This window comes from Misgurnus anguillicaudatus, chromosome 18, assembly GCF_027580225.2.
Source record: "Misgurnus anguillicaudatus chromosome 18, ASM2758022v2, whole genome shotgun sequence".
NCBI lineage: Eukaryota > Metazoa > Chordata > Actinopteri > Cypriniformes > Cobitidae > Misgurnus > Misgurnus anguillicaudatus.
This window is the reverse complement of record NC_073354.2, coordinates 32,940,900-32,956,238: the sequence shown is the minus strand read 5'-3', so window position 1 is coordinate 32,956,238 and position 15,339 is coordinate 32,940,900. Positions and strand designations below refer to the sequence as shown.

Below are 15,339 nucleotides of genomic sequence, written 5' to 3'. Positions count from 1 at the left end.
CTGTTTTTTTTTTGTTTAACTGAAGTAAAACCATGGTTAATATGTGTAAGGGAAGAGCACAGACTTTATACCTCTTTATACCATTTCTTGCATATTTTTGATGAATACACTACTACACACTTTATTCATACCAACTTAGCACACAGTATAACAAAAATAGATGAAATATGAACTATACTGAATAAACAATGTTTGGTGTTAACATCATTTACACTGGGATGTTACTCAGAAGTTGAAATGACAAATACATACAGCACCCTCAAGTGGAAATCACAGGTAGATATTTAACAATAATGCATTCTTGGATAGCGTCTATATCAGGGGTCTCCAACCTTTTTGTGAGCAAGGACTACCACAATGGATAAAACTACTTTTTTTTTAAAGTCTACTCAAAAATTCTTTGCTTTAGTTATGGTTTCTTCTGAAAATCATTGTATTTTTATTATTATTTTACAATTAAATGGATATTAACAAAATGTTGATTGCTTGGTGTTTCTGTACAATAACAGATAAACATGTATAAACATATCAAATGTATTTATCTAAAAATAAATTTGTAAGTTTAATGTAAAATGTAATTTGACAGTCAAGCCTGAGACAGTTAAAGGTGCCAAAGAATGCATTGAAATAATATGTTAAATTGTTCTTTGATATTTACATAGAAGGTATGTAACTTTATTAAGTGCAAAAATTATCTAGAAACATTTTACATGTCCATTTACAACTCTAGGGTTTGTCCTTTGAATGAAATGGTCTATTTTTGCCCAATAATAATATTGAGCTCTGCTCTGAGATTCATGCCAGAAGTTCACATTAGTAAACTTTTAACATCTTTGTAATTAATTTAATGTATAATTTAATGTTGGGGGTGTACCTCTCGACTTTGACATCGCCTGTTTTCCAGCGGTCTTTTGCGTCCACAGGGTTGAGGTAAAAACATAGTAAAATATTGAAAATGTTTTCCTTTAAGGGGGTCCTTGGAAAAAAATATTCCCTTGTAATGGGTCCCAGGCCGTGATGGGAGTAACGCGTTACAAAGTAATTCCTATAATAAAAAATCCTGTAATTCCACTACTTTTTTCAGTAACGAGCATGTAACGAAGTCATAATCCATCCAGTCTCATGTTTGGAAATTATCTTTGCCAAGCAATCACAGTATAACATCAACTTGCATTTGTAGTCCACAAAAGCAATAATTCTGAGAAATGTTAATTCTTAGATGTTTACATCTGCCTTCATGAAAGAGAACGATCCGCGATTATTGTTTCCAGTAAAATATTCAAACCGCACTGTACAACTGTTTAAACGTGTTAAAACTCCATATGTGTGAGTGCGCATTTAGTTTTGGTTTTACTCGTTCCGTATCCAACAAAACAATTCACTCGCTCTGTGTCCGTCCGACAAAACAATCCACGTACTCCGTACGTCTGATTAAATATCTTCCTTTAATCTGGTGTATCATTTAAATCAAACATATATAATATACAAACAATATATGACCAAAAAGTGCACTACCCGCCGGAAGCTTTACAAGATGTGTCCCAATTCGTGTCCCAATTCAAGGGCTGCGACCTGCTAAGCATGCGCCCTTAAAATGTGAGCACTCGATCTTTCAAGGTGGCAGCCTCAGAAGTTCGCGAAGAGAACTGAAATGAGACGGTCTAACCTTTAGAGTACCCATAATTTGCATTACCTGCTGCATGCGCACACTGCGCCTGTCAACAGGACACAGCGAAAACCTTTCTGACTTATTAAAATAGGCTAAATATGGAATCAGAAAAATGCTAATTTATTTTAGAAAATATGACACGTTACACAATTTTAACACACTATATATTTTCAATGTAAACATACAGAATATTTGTCTAAATGATCTAAATGATATACATAAATAAACTAAGCTTACATTTTAAGATAATTTCTAACAAAAATATTCAAAGGCTGAATCTAAAGCAAAAAATATATCCTACAGTATGTGATATATTAGAGTCTTACGTGTAAAATAGCCCATCCATATCATTTTATTGTTTGACTGTTCAGTACTGTTCATATTTACATTTAAAAAGCAGACATAAAAGTAACTTAAAAGTTACTTTCCCTAGTAACTAATTACTTTTGATATACAGTAACTGGTAGAGTAATTCAATTACTTTTAAAAGAAGTAACTAGTAACTGTAACTAATTACTAATTTTCAGTAACTTGCCCAACACTGATCCCAGGCCACTAAAAGTTTGAGAAACCCTGCTGTAAACAACAAAAGTGCTTTTAAAGGTCTCTGTGGACCATATGGTTCCATAAAGATCTTTTTACATCCACAAAATGTTTGGTTCTTTGTGGAGAAAGGTTATACGGATTAAAAAAAGCAAAAAAAAAAAGAAATGAAATTGTGCTTTATGAACCTTTGACTGAAACGTTGGGGAACGAAAATGGGTTCTTTAAGAGTGCATGAGAGATTTGCAAACTTTGTTTGTCCAGTCACAATAAAACTGTAATGAGCAGGTTAACTGGAACCTAAGAGTTTCGTGACTATAGGGGAGAAGGGTGGGGGTTAGACAGAGATTACAAAAAGTTCTGCTGAAGTGCACTACAGACTAGTTTCATGTGCGCTGCCCTTTTAAAACATCTTAGAAAGAGAAAGACGGTCTTTTTAAAGGGTAATATGAGTCTGCTATCTCTTGTTTTGTCCTTGGTCTTGATTTCAGTCCAGTTATCTTGGGCTCAGGAAGATCCTCTTCTTCCTTTCTCTGAACACCTGGACCCCGAGCAGAAGGTACGACTGAAGTGGGGATTCGATGAGATCCAGGGCACCATTTTATTCGAGCTCACCGTCAACACCAGCGGCTGGATCGGTTTTGGCTTTAGCCCCAATGGAGGAATGACTGGAGCTGATATCGTCATTGGAGGAGTCGAACCAAATGGCAGCTATTTTGCGGTAGAAATCTCGACTGATTTCAGCAAATGAGCAAACATACAGAAGTTGTTTTAAAGAAGGGGTTTGGTATAACTAGACGCCACTTGGTTTGATAGTTTATACTGTACAATGTGGTGACAATCAGATCAGATTTAATGCAATTATCTTAAAGAGTTAGTTCATTCTGTCATCATTTACTCATCGTCATGTTGTTTTATTCATGAACAAAAAAAAAGATATTTTGATAAATTATGGTAAGCACATAGCTGCCGGTACTTATTGACTTCCATAATAGGGAGAAAAAATACTATGGAAGTCAATTGTGCTCAAAAACAGAACAAGCTCAGGAAGAACAGAACAAAGAAACTAATACCGGTTTGTAATAACGTGAGGGTGAGTAAATTATGACAGAACACAATTAATGTTTAATTTATAAATGTGTTATTTCTGTATTAAGGACTGGCATGCTGCGGGGAATTCAATGCCTGTGGTCGACCAGCAACAAAACTATAAACTCCTGTCTCTAAACCAATCGGATGGGAAAACAGTCATGAAGTTTCAGAGGTCCATCGAGTCCTGTGATGAAGATGATTTACCCATCACTGTGAGTCAATGAATACATTTTATATCCACCATACAGGGTAAATCTTTTAAAATTAAGATTTACACATCACCTGAAAGCTAAATAACTTTTAATTGATCTATAGTTTGTAGGATAATATTTGGCCGAGATACAACTAGGCTATTTAAAAATCTGGGTGCAAAAAAATTTAAATATTAAGAAAATCACCTTCAAAGTTGTCCAAATGAAGTCTTTAGCAACACATATTACTAGGGCCGGTTTTAGATATTTGGAGGCCATAGGCAAAATTTATGTTGGAGGCCCCTCACACCTATTTAATTTTCAGAATAATCAGAGAAAGTGTTTTTTCTACCCTGTAAAAATATTTTAAGGACTACAGTAATTAAACGTGTTTTCCCCATTACTTTTCTATTTTTTCAAGTTAACAAATTGATTAAATTTATGTAAAATTGTAATTAGAAATTATGCAAAACCAAATTTGTTGTTGTGCATGCCGTAATTTATTTAAAACAGCACCTTTTTGGGATAACACAGGATAAGAGTTTTGCTTTCTCCAAAGAGTAAAATTAGAAAGACAAAACTGCATTGCAAAAACCCTAACTGTAAAAAAAATATTTTAACAGATGAACACTTACTAGTAGGGATGGGATGGTATGAAAATTTCATATCATGATTATAGTGACCAAAGTTATCACGGTTATCAATATTATCAGAGTTTTGTTAAAATGAGATGGAAATGTTAAAAAAAACTGATACACACTAAAAACATTTGAACAAGTTTTATTTTTAAAAATCACAATTTAATATTTCATGTCCCTGAAATTATTTCTGTGGTAAATAAATTAATAAATCTGTCTAATAAGTTTACCGTGAGTAAAAAAATTCTGTAGAAATTGCAGCTGGGTTGCCGGTAACTTACCGTATATTTAAATGTTTTTTACTGGAACATTAACATTGAACATTTACAAGTCTTTGTCTTTACAGAGTAAAACTAAAAAAAACAGCATCAGGCAAAACATTCTGGGAAACAAAATCTGAAGCAAAAAACAAAAAAAGGTTAATGATGATTTCTGGTTCCCAGAATGCTTTGCATGAGGCCATTATTGTATGGTTTTGTTCTGTAAAGATAAAGACTTGTTAATGTTTCAAATTTACTTTGAGCAAACTCTTGCCAGTAAATAACATAAATTTAAATCTACGGTAACTTACCGGCAACCCAGCTGCAATAACATTGTAATTTCTACTGATTTTTTTTACAGTGTTAATATATTATCCCTTAAAAGCCTATATGCAAAAACTATGCCTGTGCGCGCCTGTGTCAAACTGACGGACAGGATTTACTGCGAGTTTTCAAAATCACGGTAATCAAATACGGTTGTAATGATAATTAAATTTTAAATGATAATACTAACTGTCAGGACATTTTATCGTGGTTAATCGTGAAACCGGTAACTGTCCCATCCCTACCCTAGAAAACTTTTTTTGTTTTTTTTTTATTTTAGCTGGGTATGAAGAGGAATTCCCATCTTACTGAACCAATATAAAGTTATCTATTAGACTATGAATATATTAATATGTATTTCAATACCTTTTTATACCTTAAATATCCATAAAAATCAGCTGTTACTGAAAGTTAAACAGAGAAACTACTAAGCAGAATAACTAAATAGTTTTCCCCCCAATAAATATGCATCATGTTTTCATGATTTCAAAACTAAAATAAAGTGTAGCGCAGTGGTTCTCAAACTGGGGGCCGGGGGGGCCCCAGTTTTATGACATTTCATAAAATACATTAATTTATCATGAATTCTGTGTAATTAAACCTAAAAAAAATAAGACTACTAACCAACAGCACTACTTTGTATACTTTAATATATTTTGTCTTATTAAAATGTTACGTTTTAGAACAAATTTGTTATAAAAAAAATTTGGGGGGCCGCGAAGGAATGCACCATATACAAGGGGGGCCGCACGCTGAAAAAGTTTGAGAACCACTGGTGTAGCGGACTTACAAGATATACAGACAGTTTACTTTAAGTAACGACAGTTTTGTTTGCAGTTTGACTTAAAACAAACTTTATTAACTTGACTATTTTGGTAGTCATCATAGCGCCTTTATTATTAAGTGTCCACATGGCCTTTGACATGTCCCACTTATTCCTGTTTAAATAATAAAAGTATTACAGGTATGAAATTTGTATATCAAGTTAGTTTGGTATCAGGAAAAATTTGGATAGAGGAACACGTTCTGGTATAATCGCTCACGATAAAACTGTACAGTTTGTACATTGATATCCAAAACAGAAACCTATTCAAATTCCTCTCTTTTTCTGTAAAAACACCTGAAAGACATGTTGTGAAATCTATGTAGAAGTAGGTACAAAGCAGTTCAGCTAAACCCTCCCCTTTTATTATGTCTAAGATTTAAGCAGTCTGCAGTTACACACAATGTATTACAACATGAAACCAGCAATGTAAGCCTGTATAAATACTGTTGGTGTCTTCTTTCATGTACCTTTCACTACTGTACTGAAATCCATATGGTGCACACACAGACCCGCTGGGAACACAAAACTTCTTTTATTTTTTGTATTAACCACTGATTTTGTTTTTCAAAAGCTCTCATCTGTACTTTCAAAACCCTCCTTAAACCACTCGGAGGAACTGCATGAATGCATGAAATTCTAGATAAGCACATTTACACTGCGACAGATTTAACTTGATAAAAACTTTTCAGTCTCAATGTTGGAAATCTGTCCCTTAGATAAGTAAAAATAGATTAAATACACCAGACAGGCTGCCCTTTACATGGGAAATAAAAACAGCACGCACTTATGATGCGTTCACACCAGACACAGAAAAATCGTTAAGCGGGAGTGATTTACATGTTAAGTCAATGCAAAGAAGCGATTAGACATCCTTTGGCACGGTACATGCAAATATAGTGGATTTCACGTGTGAATAAACGAGTTAACTAAAAATATTCCAGCATCCTACTACGCACGAATAGCAAAATTTTTTCACCCGCTTTGTGTCTGGTGTGAACAAAGCTGAAATCACTCTGAACAGAGTATGCGCACAGCAGAAGGGAGTCTGTGTTTCTCTGAACTGGGACCCGTTTAAATTTCACAACAACTTATTTCAGTGGCTTAAAAGTTATGAAAACTGCATTTAACTCATTCCCCGCTAGCGTTTTTTTTTTTTTTTGAAAAGTTACCCGCGTAATTTTTTGTGATTTTCACAAAAGTTTTACAAAACGCCTTCCAGGAATATTTTCTTCTAAAAATATATAAACATAAATATATCAAATTGCTTTCAAACAAATAATAAACAAACAAACAAAACAGAAAAAAGTTTTATCCTATCTATATTTTTTTCTCTGCTTTTTAGAAAAAATTCAATTCAATTCAATTTTATTTATATAGCGCTTTCCACAATTGTTAATTGTTTCAAAGCAGCTTTACATGAGTAGATGTAAGGGAAAACACAGAAAGTAGAATATAGCGGCTAAGGATAAACCATCCAAGCGAGTGTAGTAATAATATAACGTATAGTAAAGTGCTAAATTAAGCCAAAGTTGTCTGACTCTCCCGGGGATGAAAAAACCCTAGGAGAAAACCCAGTGGGAAAAACTCCTAGAAGGACAAAAACCCTTGGGAGAGATTAATATATATTTATATATATAAACACGGTAGGGATAGGAAGCGGGTAAGCAGATTAAACTGGTTCATCGGCTGGGCATCACATTAAAGGACAGCCAGTAGATCAGTGGTGTAATGACCTTCACAGCAACAGGAACTGGGTCTGTTTGTCTCATTGTCCTCGGAGTCGAGGAAGAGACAGGGAGAGAAAAACAGAATTCTAATAGCGTAGGGGCCGTCCGCATGTAATGCAAGTGTAATAAAGTATTGTGGTTTAAAATTCGCTCTGTTCCAGACAGGCCACCTATTGCGGCATAAGTATATTACCCATATGAGGTATCCGAGTGCTTTGTTCTAGACAAAATAACTATTGCGGGATAAATACTGGACATTTTATGTGAATGCTTTGTTAAAGAAGAATGTCTTAAGTTTAGCTTTAAATGGATCGACTGTGTCTGATACTCGAACATTATTTGGTAAATCATTCCGGAGCTTAGGGGCTAAGTATGAGAAGGATCTACCACCTTTAGACACTTTTGATATTCTAGGGATAATTAAGTGACCAAAATTAAAAAAGCTTCAAAAAGCTGAAATAATTGCATTATTGTGAAGGAATTTTGTTAGAGATCAGATTCAGAACGATTATCAGAAACATACATGGAGTGTAAAATGAATAAATAATTTTTGCTTCAGTTTTTTTATAAATGGGCAATAACAATGTGTTTTAAGGTGCCAAGAGCTGATAGGAATAGCTTAATATAAAACATTTACCTTATGTTTATCTTTCGTGATTTCCTTCGGGAAAACTCCTTCACATCATCATCGAAATCCAGTTCCCAGAAAAGTTCATATTAAATGGCCATTAAAGACAATGAACTGAATGAGACATCTGTGAGATGCTAACCTCTTTTACACCTAACTGCACAACATGTTTTTACTCCCTCTTAACAGTGATGGACTGCAATATGATTATTTATTTGTAAAAAATGATTTGTTATTTATTTATTTATTAAAGACACTTTATGTCACCCTATTTAGCGCCATTTTATTGACACAAAATAAAAAATATGAAAAATGTAAAAACAGTAGATTTCAGTAGTTTCCGTTAATCCATCCCTGCCTTCAAGTTATGCAGAGTTTCTCTTTATAAATGTTTGCACTGAAAAAAACAACTAGTAAAATTTACTTAAAAAAAGCCTCGTAACAATTTGCATGAACTTTTTTTAAGTAAAATTTACTGCTTTTTTATAAGTAAAACTTACCTACTAAAATCAAATAAAATGTATTTAAAATTGCATGATAAAACATATGTTAAATAATTAATTAAATGTTACTTAATTATTTTATTTAGAAGTTAGATTTATTTTAATCGTTTAGGTAAAGTCTATTAGGTTTTTTTTTTAATTGAAGCATTGCTGTCCTAATAATATTAAATAAATCGTATTTTCTGTTTGTTATTTTCTTTAACATATTAATATGGACATAGTTCTTTTAAGTGTTATAAATAGCATTATAACACACAATTCATGACTGACAACAAGTCAGTCATTGAATAAACTTGATTCGGAACAGAAACGCACACAAACTGTGTTTCTGACATGCATTATCAGCACTGTGGAGAGAATTACAATACAATGTTCTGAACAGGGTTCATATAAAGAAACATTGATCACCTGAACGGTGACTTCACAAAATTATTATTTACAACAAAACAACATCAATAATATAAGAGCTTAAACTTTTTTGACATTTTGCTAACAAATATTTAAGTAGTTAAAGTTCTTATCAGTTCTTATTCTGTGATAAAGTTTAAAAAATAAAAATATTCAGGCGCAAAGAATTGTGGGTATTCCTTACAACATGTGCAAATAAATGTAAGTAAATTTTACTTAAATAATACAAGAAAATATCTAATAAGACTTACTATTCCCACACAGTTCAGTTTTTACATTAATTAATTGTGTATTTATCATCATTTTACCTGGGAAAATCTAGTTCTCAATAAATGTTAATATTATTATGTAGAAATTATGAGAGTTAATCTAATAAATATTACTACACCAAAAAGTTCGTTTTTTCAGTGTGTGTTGTGAATCGCGTCAAAATCTACAAATAAAGGTGTTTTATGCTCTTTGTATGTTATAAACCCCTTACAGAGTCTTCCCATCAAGCTCATCTACGCTTATGGACTGAATGATGACATCACATACCACGATACCCGAAGAGGAACGAAGGAGGTGAACCTGTTGAGGTACAAGCCTCGGATAAGTCCTCCAGACAGCCAGTATTTCGACCTGACCACAGACAATGTAAGCAAGAATACGTGATTTTGTGTTTTGTTTATGAAACAATACTTTGGCGGCTTGTGACTGCTCATCCGAGGGCCGCGAATTCTTGTTTTCAAAATATGTGTTTGTTGCGTCATGTGAACCATGTGCATCAAATAAGTGCCTGCTGCACGCGCGTCAAAACCGTTTACCATAAAAGAAACGCTTGCGTTCACAAAATACACGCAAGACACTCCCTTAACAGTAAACTCTGATTACGCATGAGATTATGCGAGTATCTGGCAAACGTGAGCGTCTCTTTTATCATAAACCTTTTGGATGCGTCTGCAGCAGGCACTTATTTTGACCAGACACGTTATGCACATACACGTTAACACACATTTTGAAATTATGAACCACACATGACGGGCTACATACATGTTGTAACAAACTTTGCATCGAGCGCCCTCGAAAAAAGAAGTCACAGGCCGCCACTGCTTTCAACCCAAATACTTCAAAACCTTGTTGCGATCATGCAGAAAAATATTTGGAGTGCCTTCCTTAAAAGACTTAAGTGTGCGGCTAAGTGTGACGATAAAGAGTCCTGCTTAAAATGCTTGTTTCAGTTAACGATACCAACTGAAAAAACCTACTATCACTGCAAGATCATAAAAGGACCCACTTTCAGTCAGAAGCAGCACATTTATCGCGTGAGTCTGATTTCACATACATGATCTATCCATTCATCTATCACATGATCCCGTCGAACTTTGACCGTCTCTCATCCTCATCTCTAGTTTGAGCCATTAATCCGAAATGTGGATCTGGTGCATCACCTGCTGCTGTTTCGCTGTCCTCCAGGTGTAACAGATGTATATGAAGGACAATGTTACACAGGAGTGCAAAAAGAGGAGTGTATGGAGGGCGTGGCACTGTGGGGTGTTGGTGGAGGGGTCAGTATCTGTTCTCGATTTTTATTCATGAAAGCTTTTGTAAGCTCTCTGAATGACACTATTACTATTTCTCAGGCTTTTGAATTCCCTGCAGTTGCCGGCCTTCCGATTGGAGGAAATAACGGCGAAAGTTTTTATAGGCTTGAAGTGCATTACAACAACCAAAATAACACTGAAGGTAGCTGGTATGTAAAATCTCACATTGTGATGACCGATGTATTGCACATTTTTTAAGCAATACTTGGTTTTCTCTCCACAGGTCGAGTTGATAACTCTGGTTTAAGATTGTACTATACATCTGAGCTCCGTCAGTATGATGCTGGTATTTTGGGGACGGGGCTTGTGGTGGCTCCTGGATATGCCATCCCACCTCGGGCGAAGGGTTTCATGACTTACGGCTTATGTGACACTGCTTATATTCCACAGGTACAGTATATGCGATATTTCTATAGGCAAAGCTGTCTTAATGGGGCATACACACCGGGCGCGAGTTCGGCGATTTGCGCGAGTGGGTTGCATGCAGGGTCAATGCAAAGACACAAACAGACGTGTCCTCGCGCGGGGCGATGCGAATGACACAAATTGGCCGGCGAGAATGATGTGAATTGGTATTGGAGAAAACTGTGCTATTGAAAATATTCAACATAATGCTACGTACACACCAAATGCGGGGCATTGCGTTACTCGCTCTAGATTACTCGTGGGATTAAATTTTGTGTCATGCAAATTTTTCCCTCGAGATATTTTCAACTTGTGCCAGGACGCGTTTGAGGCAAATAGCGCGTGTTTTCGCGGCAAACGCTTCCCCATATCTGATCGCGTACACCCACAGTTATGCTACATACACACCAAACGCGGGGCATTGCGTTACTCGCTCTTTTACTCGCAGGATTTAACTGCGTGTAATGCAAATTTTTATCTCGAGTTGAATATTTTCAACTTGGGCGAAGACGCATTTGAGGCGAATAGCGCGTGTTTATACGGCAAACGCTTCGCCCATATCGCGTCTGGTTGCGTCTTTGCGTTGACTTTGTGTGTAATCTACTCGCGCAGATCGTGGAACTCATGTCTGGTGTGAACCCACAGTTATGCTACATACACACCAAACGCGGGGCATTGCGTTACTCGCTCTAGATTACTCGTGGGATTAAATTTTGTGTCATGCAAATTTTTCGCTCAAGATATTTTCAACTTGTGCCAAGAAGCATTTGAGGCGAATAGCGCGTGTTTTTGCGTCGAATGCTTCGCCCAAATCACGTCATTCGCCCCACGCGAGGACGCGTCTGATTGCGTCTTTGCATTGACTTTGTATGTAATACACTCGCGCAAATCGTTGAACTCATGTCTGGTGTGAACCCACAGTTATGCTACATACACACCAAACGCGGGGCATTGCATTACTCGCTCTAGATTACTTGTGGAATTTAACTTCGTGTAATGCGAATTTTTCACACTAGTTGAATATTTTCCACTTGGGCGAAGACGCGATTGAGGCGAATAGCGCGTGTTTTTGCGGCAAACGCTTCGCCCATATTGCGTCATTTGCCCCATGCGAGGACACGTCTGATCGCATCTTTGCATTGACTTTGTATCTAATCCACTCGCGCAAATCGTTGAACTCGCATCTGGTGTGAACCCACAGTTATGCTACATACACACCAAACGTGGGGAATCACGTTACTCGCTCTAGATTACTCGCGGGACTTAACTTCGTGTAATGCGAATTTTTCGCTCGAGTTGAAAATTTTCAACTTGGGCGAAGACCCGTTTGAGGCGAATACCGCGATATGGATGGCGCGTTTGCTGCGAAAACATGTGCTATTCGCCTCAAACGCGTCTTCGCATCGCCCCATGCGAGGATGCGTCTGATCGCGTTTTTGTATTGACTTTGTATGTAATCTACTCGAGCAAATCGTTGAACTCGCATCTGGTGTGAACCAACAGTTACACTTGTGGACCACAAGTAATAAGTGAAACGATATCTATGAGCAGAATTGTCATTCAAATGTTTAGTCAAAGATGTGGATATATGAGACTACCAGATAAAGTTTTCTGTCCAGGTTCTGTCCGAGACTCCACAAGATTTTCAGGTGTTCGCTGCAATGTTACACACACATTTGGCAGGACGAAAGGTGCGAGTTGGACACTTCAGGTAAACATCACAGTGTTACAGACACTTCAGAAATAATGCAAATAATTAGAGACCCGGAATGACATTAGTGCATAATATTAACGTTTTAATATTAAACATTACATTTTAACATTTCACGTTCAATTTTTACAATTTATTAATATTTTTTGGCAACTGTTTATTACAAATAAAATGTCAAAACGTTTTCTTAATCTTTTGACAGTTAAGGCGTTGTTATACTATAAAAAATAACCCAGGCAATGATGTCGGTTAGTAGACACGCCCCTTACTGCTGATTGGCTACAAGTGTGTTTTGGTACTAAGCCCGACTCCCTTTTCCAAAGTGTCCTTTTTCAAAAAATCATGCACCCCGCCTTTAATTTGCCAGATGATTTTATCCAAAGGGCACTCCAGATAAAATGTATTTGGGTGTGTGCTCCCTGGGAATCAAACCCATGACTTTTGCAACATGTTGTATCTTTTTTAGAGGGGGTAAACAGATTGATCTCCTTGCTGTGGATGAAAATTATAATTTTGAATACCAGGATGTGACAAATTTGGGTAAAACTAAGACTGTGAAGTTGGTAAGTGTAAAATGAATGATTGTACAATTTTCATTCTTTTTTTGACAAAGGTTTCAAGCAAACATTTACATTTTCCTCAAACAGGGCGACAAATTGCTGGTGCAGTGCATTTACAACACAGAAAATCGCACAAAACTCACATGGGTTTGTGTTTTCGCAAATATTATTACTTTATTATTTTAACAAAAAGTATGGATTTGTAAAAAGTTTCCTCTGTGTGCAGGGAGGGCTCTCAACTACAGATGAGATGTGCTTGGCTTTCCTCTTGTATTATCCTGCTATGAGTGTTTCTGGGTGTATGAGCTTCCCGAATTTAACTGCTTTAAGAACCGAGATGGAAAACCCAGATGAGACTAATTCAATTATTCACTCCAGCACCATTCTCTCCAGTGTTTTTATGTCTTGAGATTTGCACTAACATTGTCTGTGTGTGTGTGTGTTTGATCCATTTGTAGTAACTGGCTCACTATGATGTCTACAAAGGCTTGGGATGACGCATCTATAAGTCAGTACCAACAAACGCTGAAAAGAATCGACCAGTTTGTTATTGTCGCTGGCTCAAATGTAAGTGTCACACCCCAACAAAAATGAATCATGCTAAGAGCTTCGTACAAACAGAATTTATAGGACTACATCTATCAGTTTCATCAAACTTACTGATATAATAAAGAATGTCTAACAGTCTCTTTCACATTTATTTTCAGAATAACATATCACGCAAAATTGGGAAGATTCCTGATCTCAAAGTCGTTCCCCCTGCACTCTGCAGGAGCGGTTGTGCCTCTCAAAGTCTTGCATGGATATCACTGCTTCTCTCTTTGGCATTGCAATGGTTTTCTTAAATTTTAATATCCACATAAATGCATAGTTTTCTTGTTTCACTGTACTTTTGTTAGTTAAACTGTAAAATGTTTTTCTACTTTTTGTGATTACAAGTGAAATAAATAAACTGAATTTTAAATACATAAAATTCAAAATGATAGTGTAACATGTCTTTAATGCTGCGAGTTGACAGACAGATAGATAGACAGACAGACAGACAGATATCATGTCAGACAGACAGACAGGGACTGTAGATAGATAGGCCGAAGGTCAAACAGACAGACAGACAGACAGACAGACAGATAGACAGACAGACAGACAGACAGATAACTAAACAGACAGACAGACAGACAGACAGACAGGAAGATATCATGTCAGACAGACAGCCACTGTAGATAGATAGACTGATAGACAGACAGACAGATAACTAGATAGATAGACATACAGACACATAAATAGACAGACAGACAGACAGACAGACAGACAGACAGACAGACAGACAGACAGACAGACAGACAGACAGACAGACAGACAGACAGATATCATGTCAGACAGACAGACAGGTACTGTAGATAGATAGACGGATAGTCAAACAGACAGACAGACAGACAGACAACTAAACAGACAGACAGACAGAAAGACAGACAGGAAGATATCATGTCAGACAGACAGGTACTGTAGATAGATAGACTGATAGACAGACAGACAGACAGACATACAGATAACTAGATAGATAGACATACAGATAAATAAATAGACAGACAGACAGACAGACAGACAGACAGACAGACAGACAGACAGACAGACAGACAGACAGGAAGATATCATGTCAGACAGACAGGTACTGTAGATAGATAGACTGATAGACAGACAGACATACAGATAACTAGATAGATAGACATACAGATAAATAAATAGACAGACAGACAGACAGACAGGCAGGAAGATATCATGTCAGACAGACAGACAGGTACTGTAGATAGATAGACAGACTGATAGAAAGACAGACAGACAGATACATAGATAGACAGACATACAGATACATAAATAGACAGACAGACAGACAGACAGACAGACAGGTACTGTAGATAGATAGACTGATAGACAGACAGACAGACAGACACATACCTAGATAGAGAGACAGACAGATACATAGAGAGACAGACATACAGATACAGAAATAGACAGACAGACAGACAGACAGGTACTGTAGAAAGATAGACAGACAGACAGGGAGATATCATGACAGACAGACAGGTACTGTAGATAGATAGACAGACTGACAGTCATATAGATAACTAGATAGACAGACAGACAGACAGACAGATAACTAAATAGACAGACAGACAGACAGACAGGTACTGTAGAAAGATAGACAGACAGACAGACAGACAGGAAGATATCATGTCAGACAGACAGGTACTGTAGATAGATAGACTGATAGAC

At 36.4% G+C, this 15,339-nt stretch overlaps 1 protein-coding gene across 1 annotated transcript; it reads left to right on the top strand.

Annotated features, from left to right (window-relative positions):
• Positions 1–2,532: 2,532 nt before the first annotated feature.
• On the top strand, positions 2,533–14,030 carry LOC129429646 (DBH-like monooxygenase protein 2 homolog). Its single transcript, XM_073856348.1, has 13 exons — positions 2,533–2,933; positions 3,370–3,516; positions 9,293–9,445; positions 10,030–10,113; positions 10,201–10,356; positions 10,432–10,534; positions 10,616–10,782; positions 12,417–12,508; positions 12,975–13,071; positions 13,156–13,215; positions 13,295–13,428; positions 13,530–13,635; positions 13,776–14,030. Exons 1-13 carry the CDS (start codon positions 2,601–2,603, stop codon positions 13,911–13,913), a joined length of 1,770 nt encoding a protein of 589 aa, XP_073712449.1. The 5' UTR covers positions 2,533–2,600; the 3' UTR covers positions 13,914–14,030.
• Positions 14,031–15,339: the final 1,309 nt, after the last annotated feature.

What these genes read in the sequence shown, in the direction of transcription:
- LOC129429646 (XM_073856348.1), top strand. Translation starts at nt 2,601, where the DNA reads ATGTGCGCTGCCCTTTTAAAACATCTTAGAAAGAGAAAGACGGTCTTT. An exon ending in TCGACCTGACCACAGACAAT is followed by an intron (nt 9,446 to 10,029) that starts GTAAGCAAGAAT and finishes TGCTTGTTTCAG; the next exon opens with TTAACGATACCAACTGAAAA. An exon ending in AAACTAAGACTGTGAAGTTG is followed by an intron (nt 13,072 to 13,155) that starts GTAAGTGTAAAA and finishes TTCCTCAAACAG; the next exon opens with GGCGACAAATTGCTGGTGCA.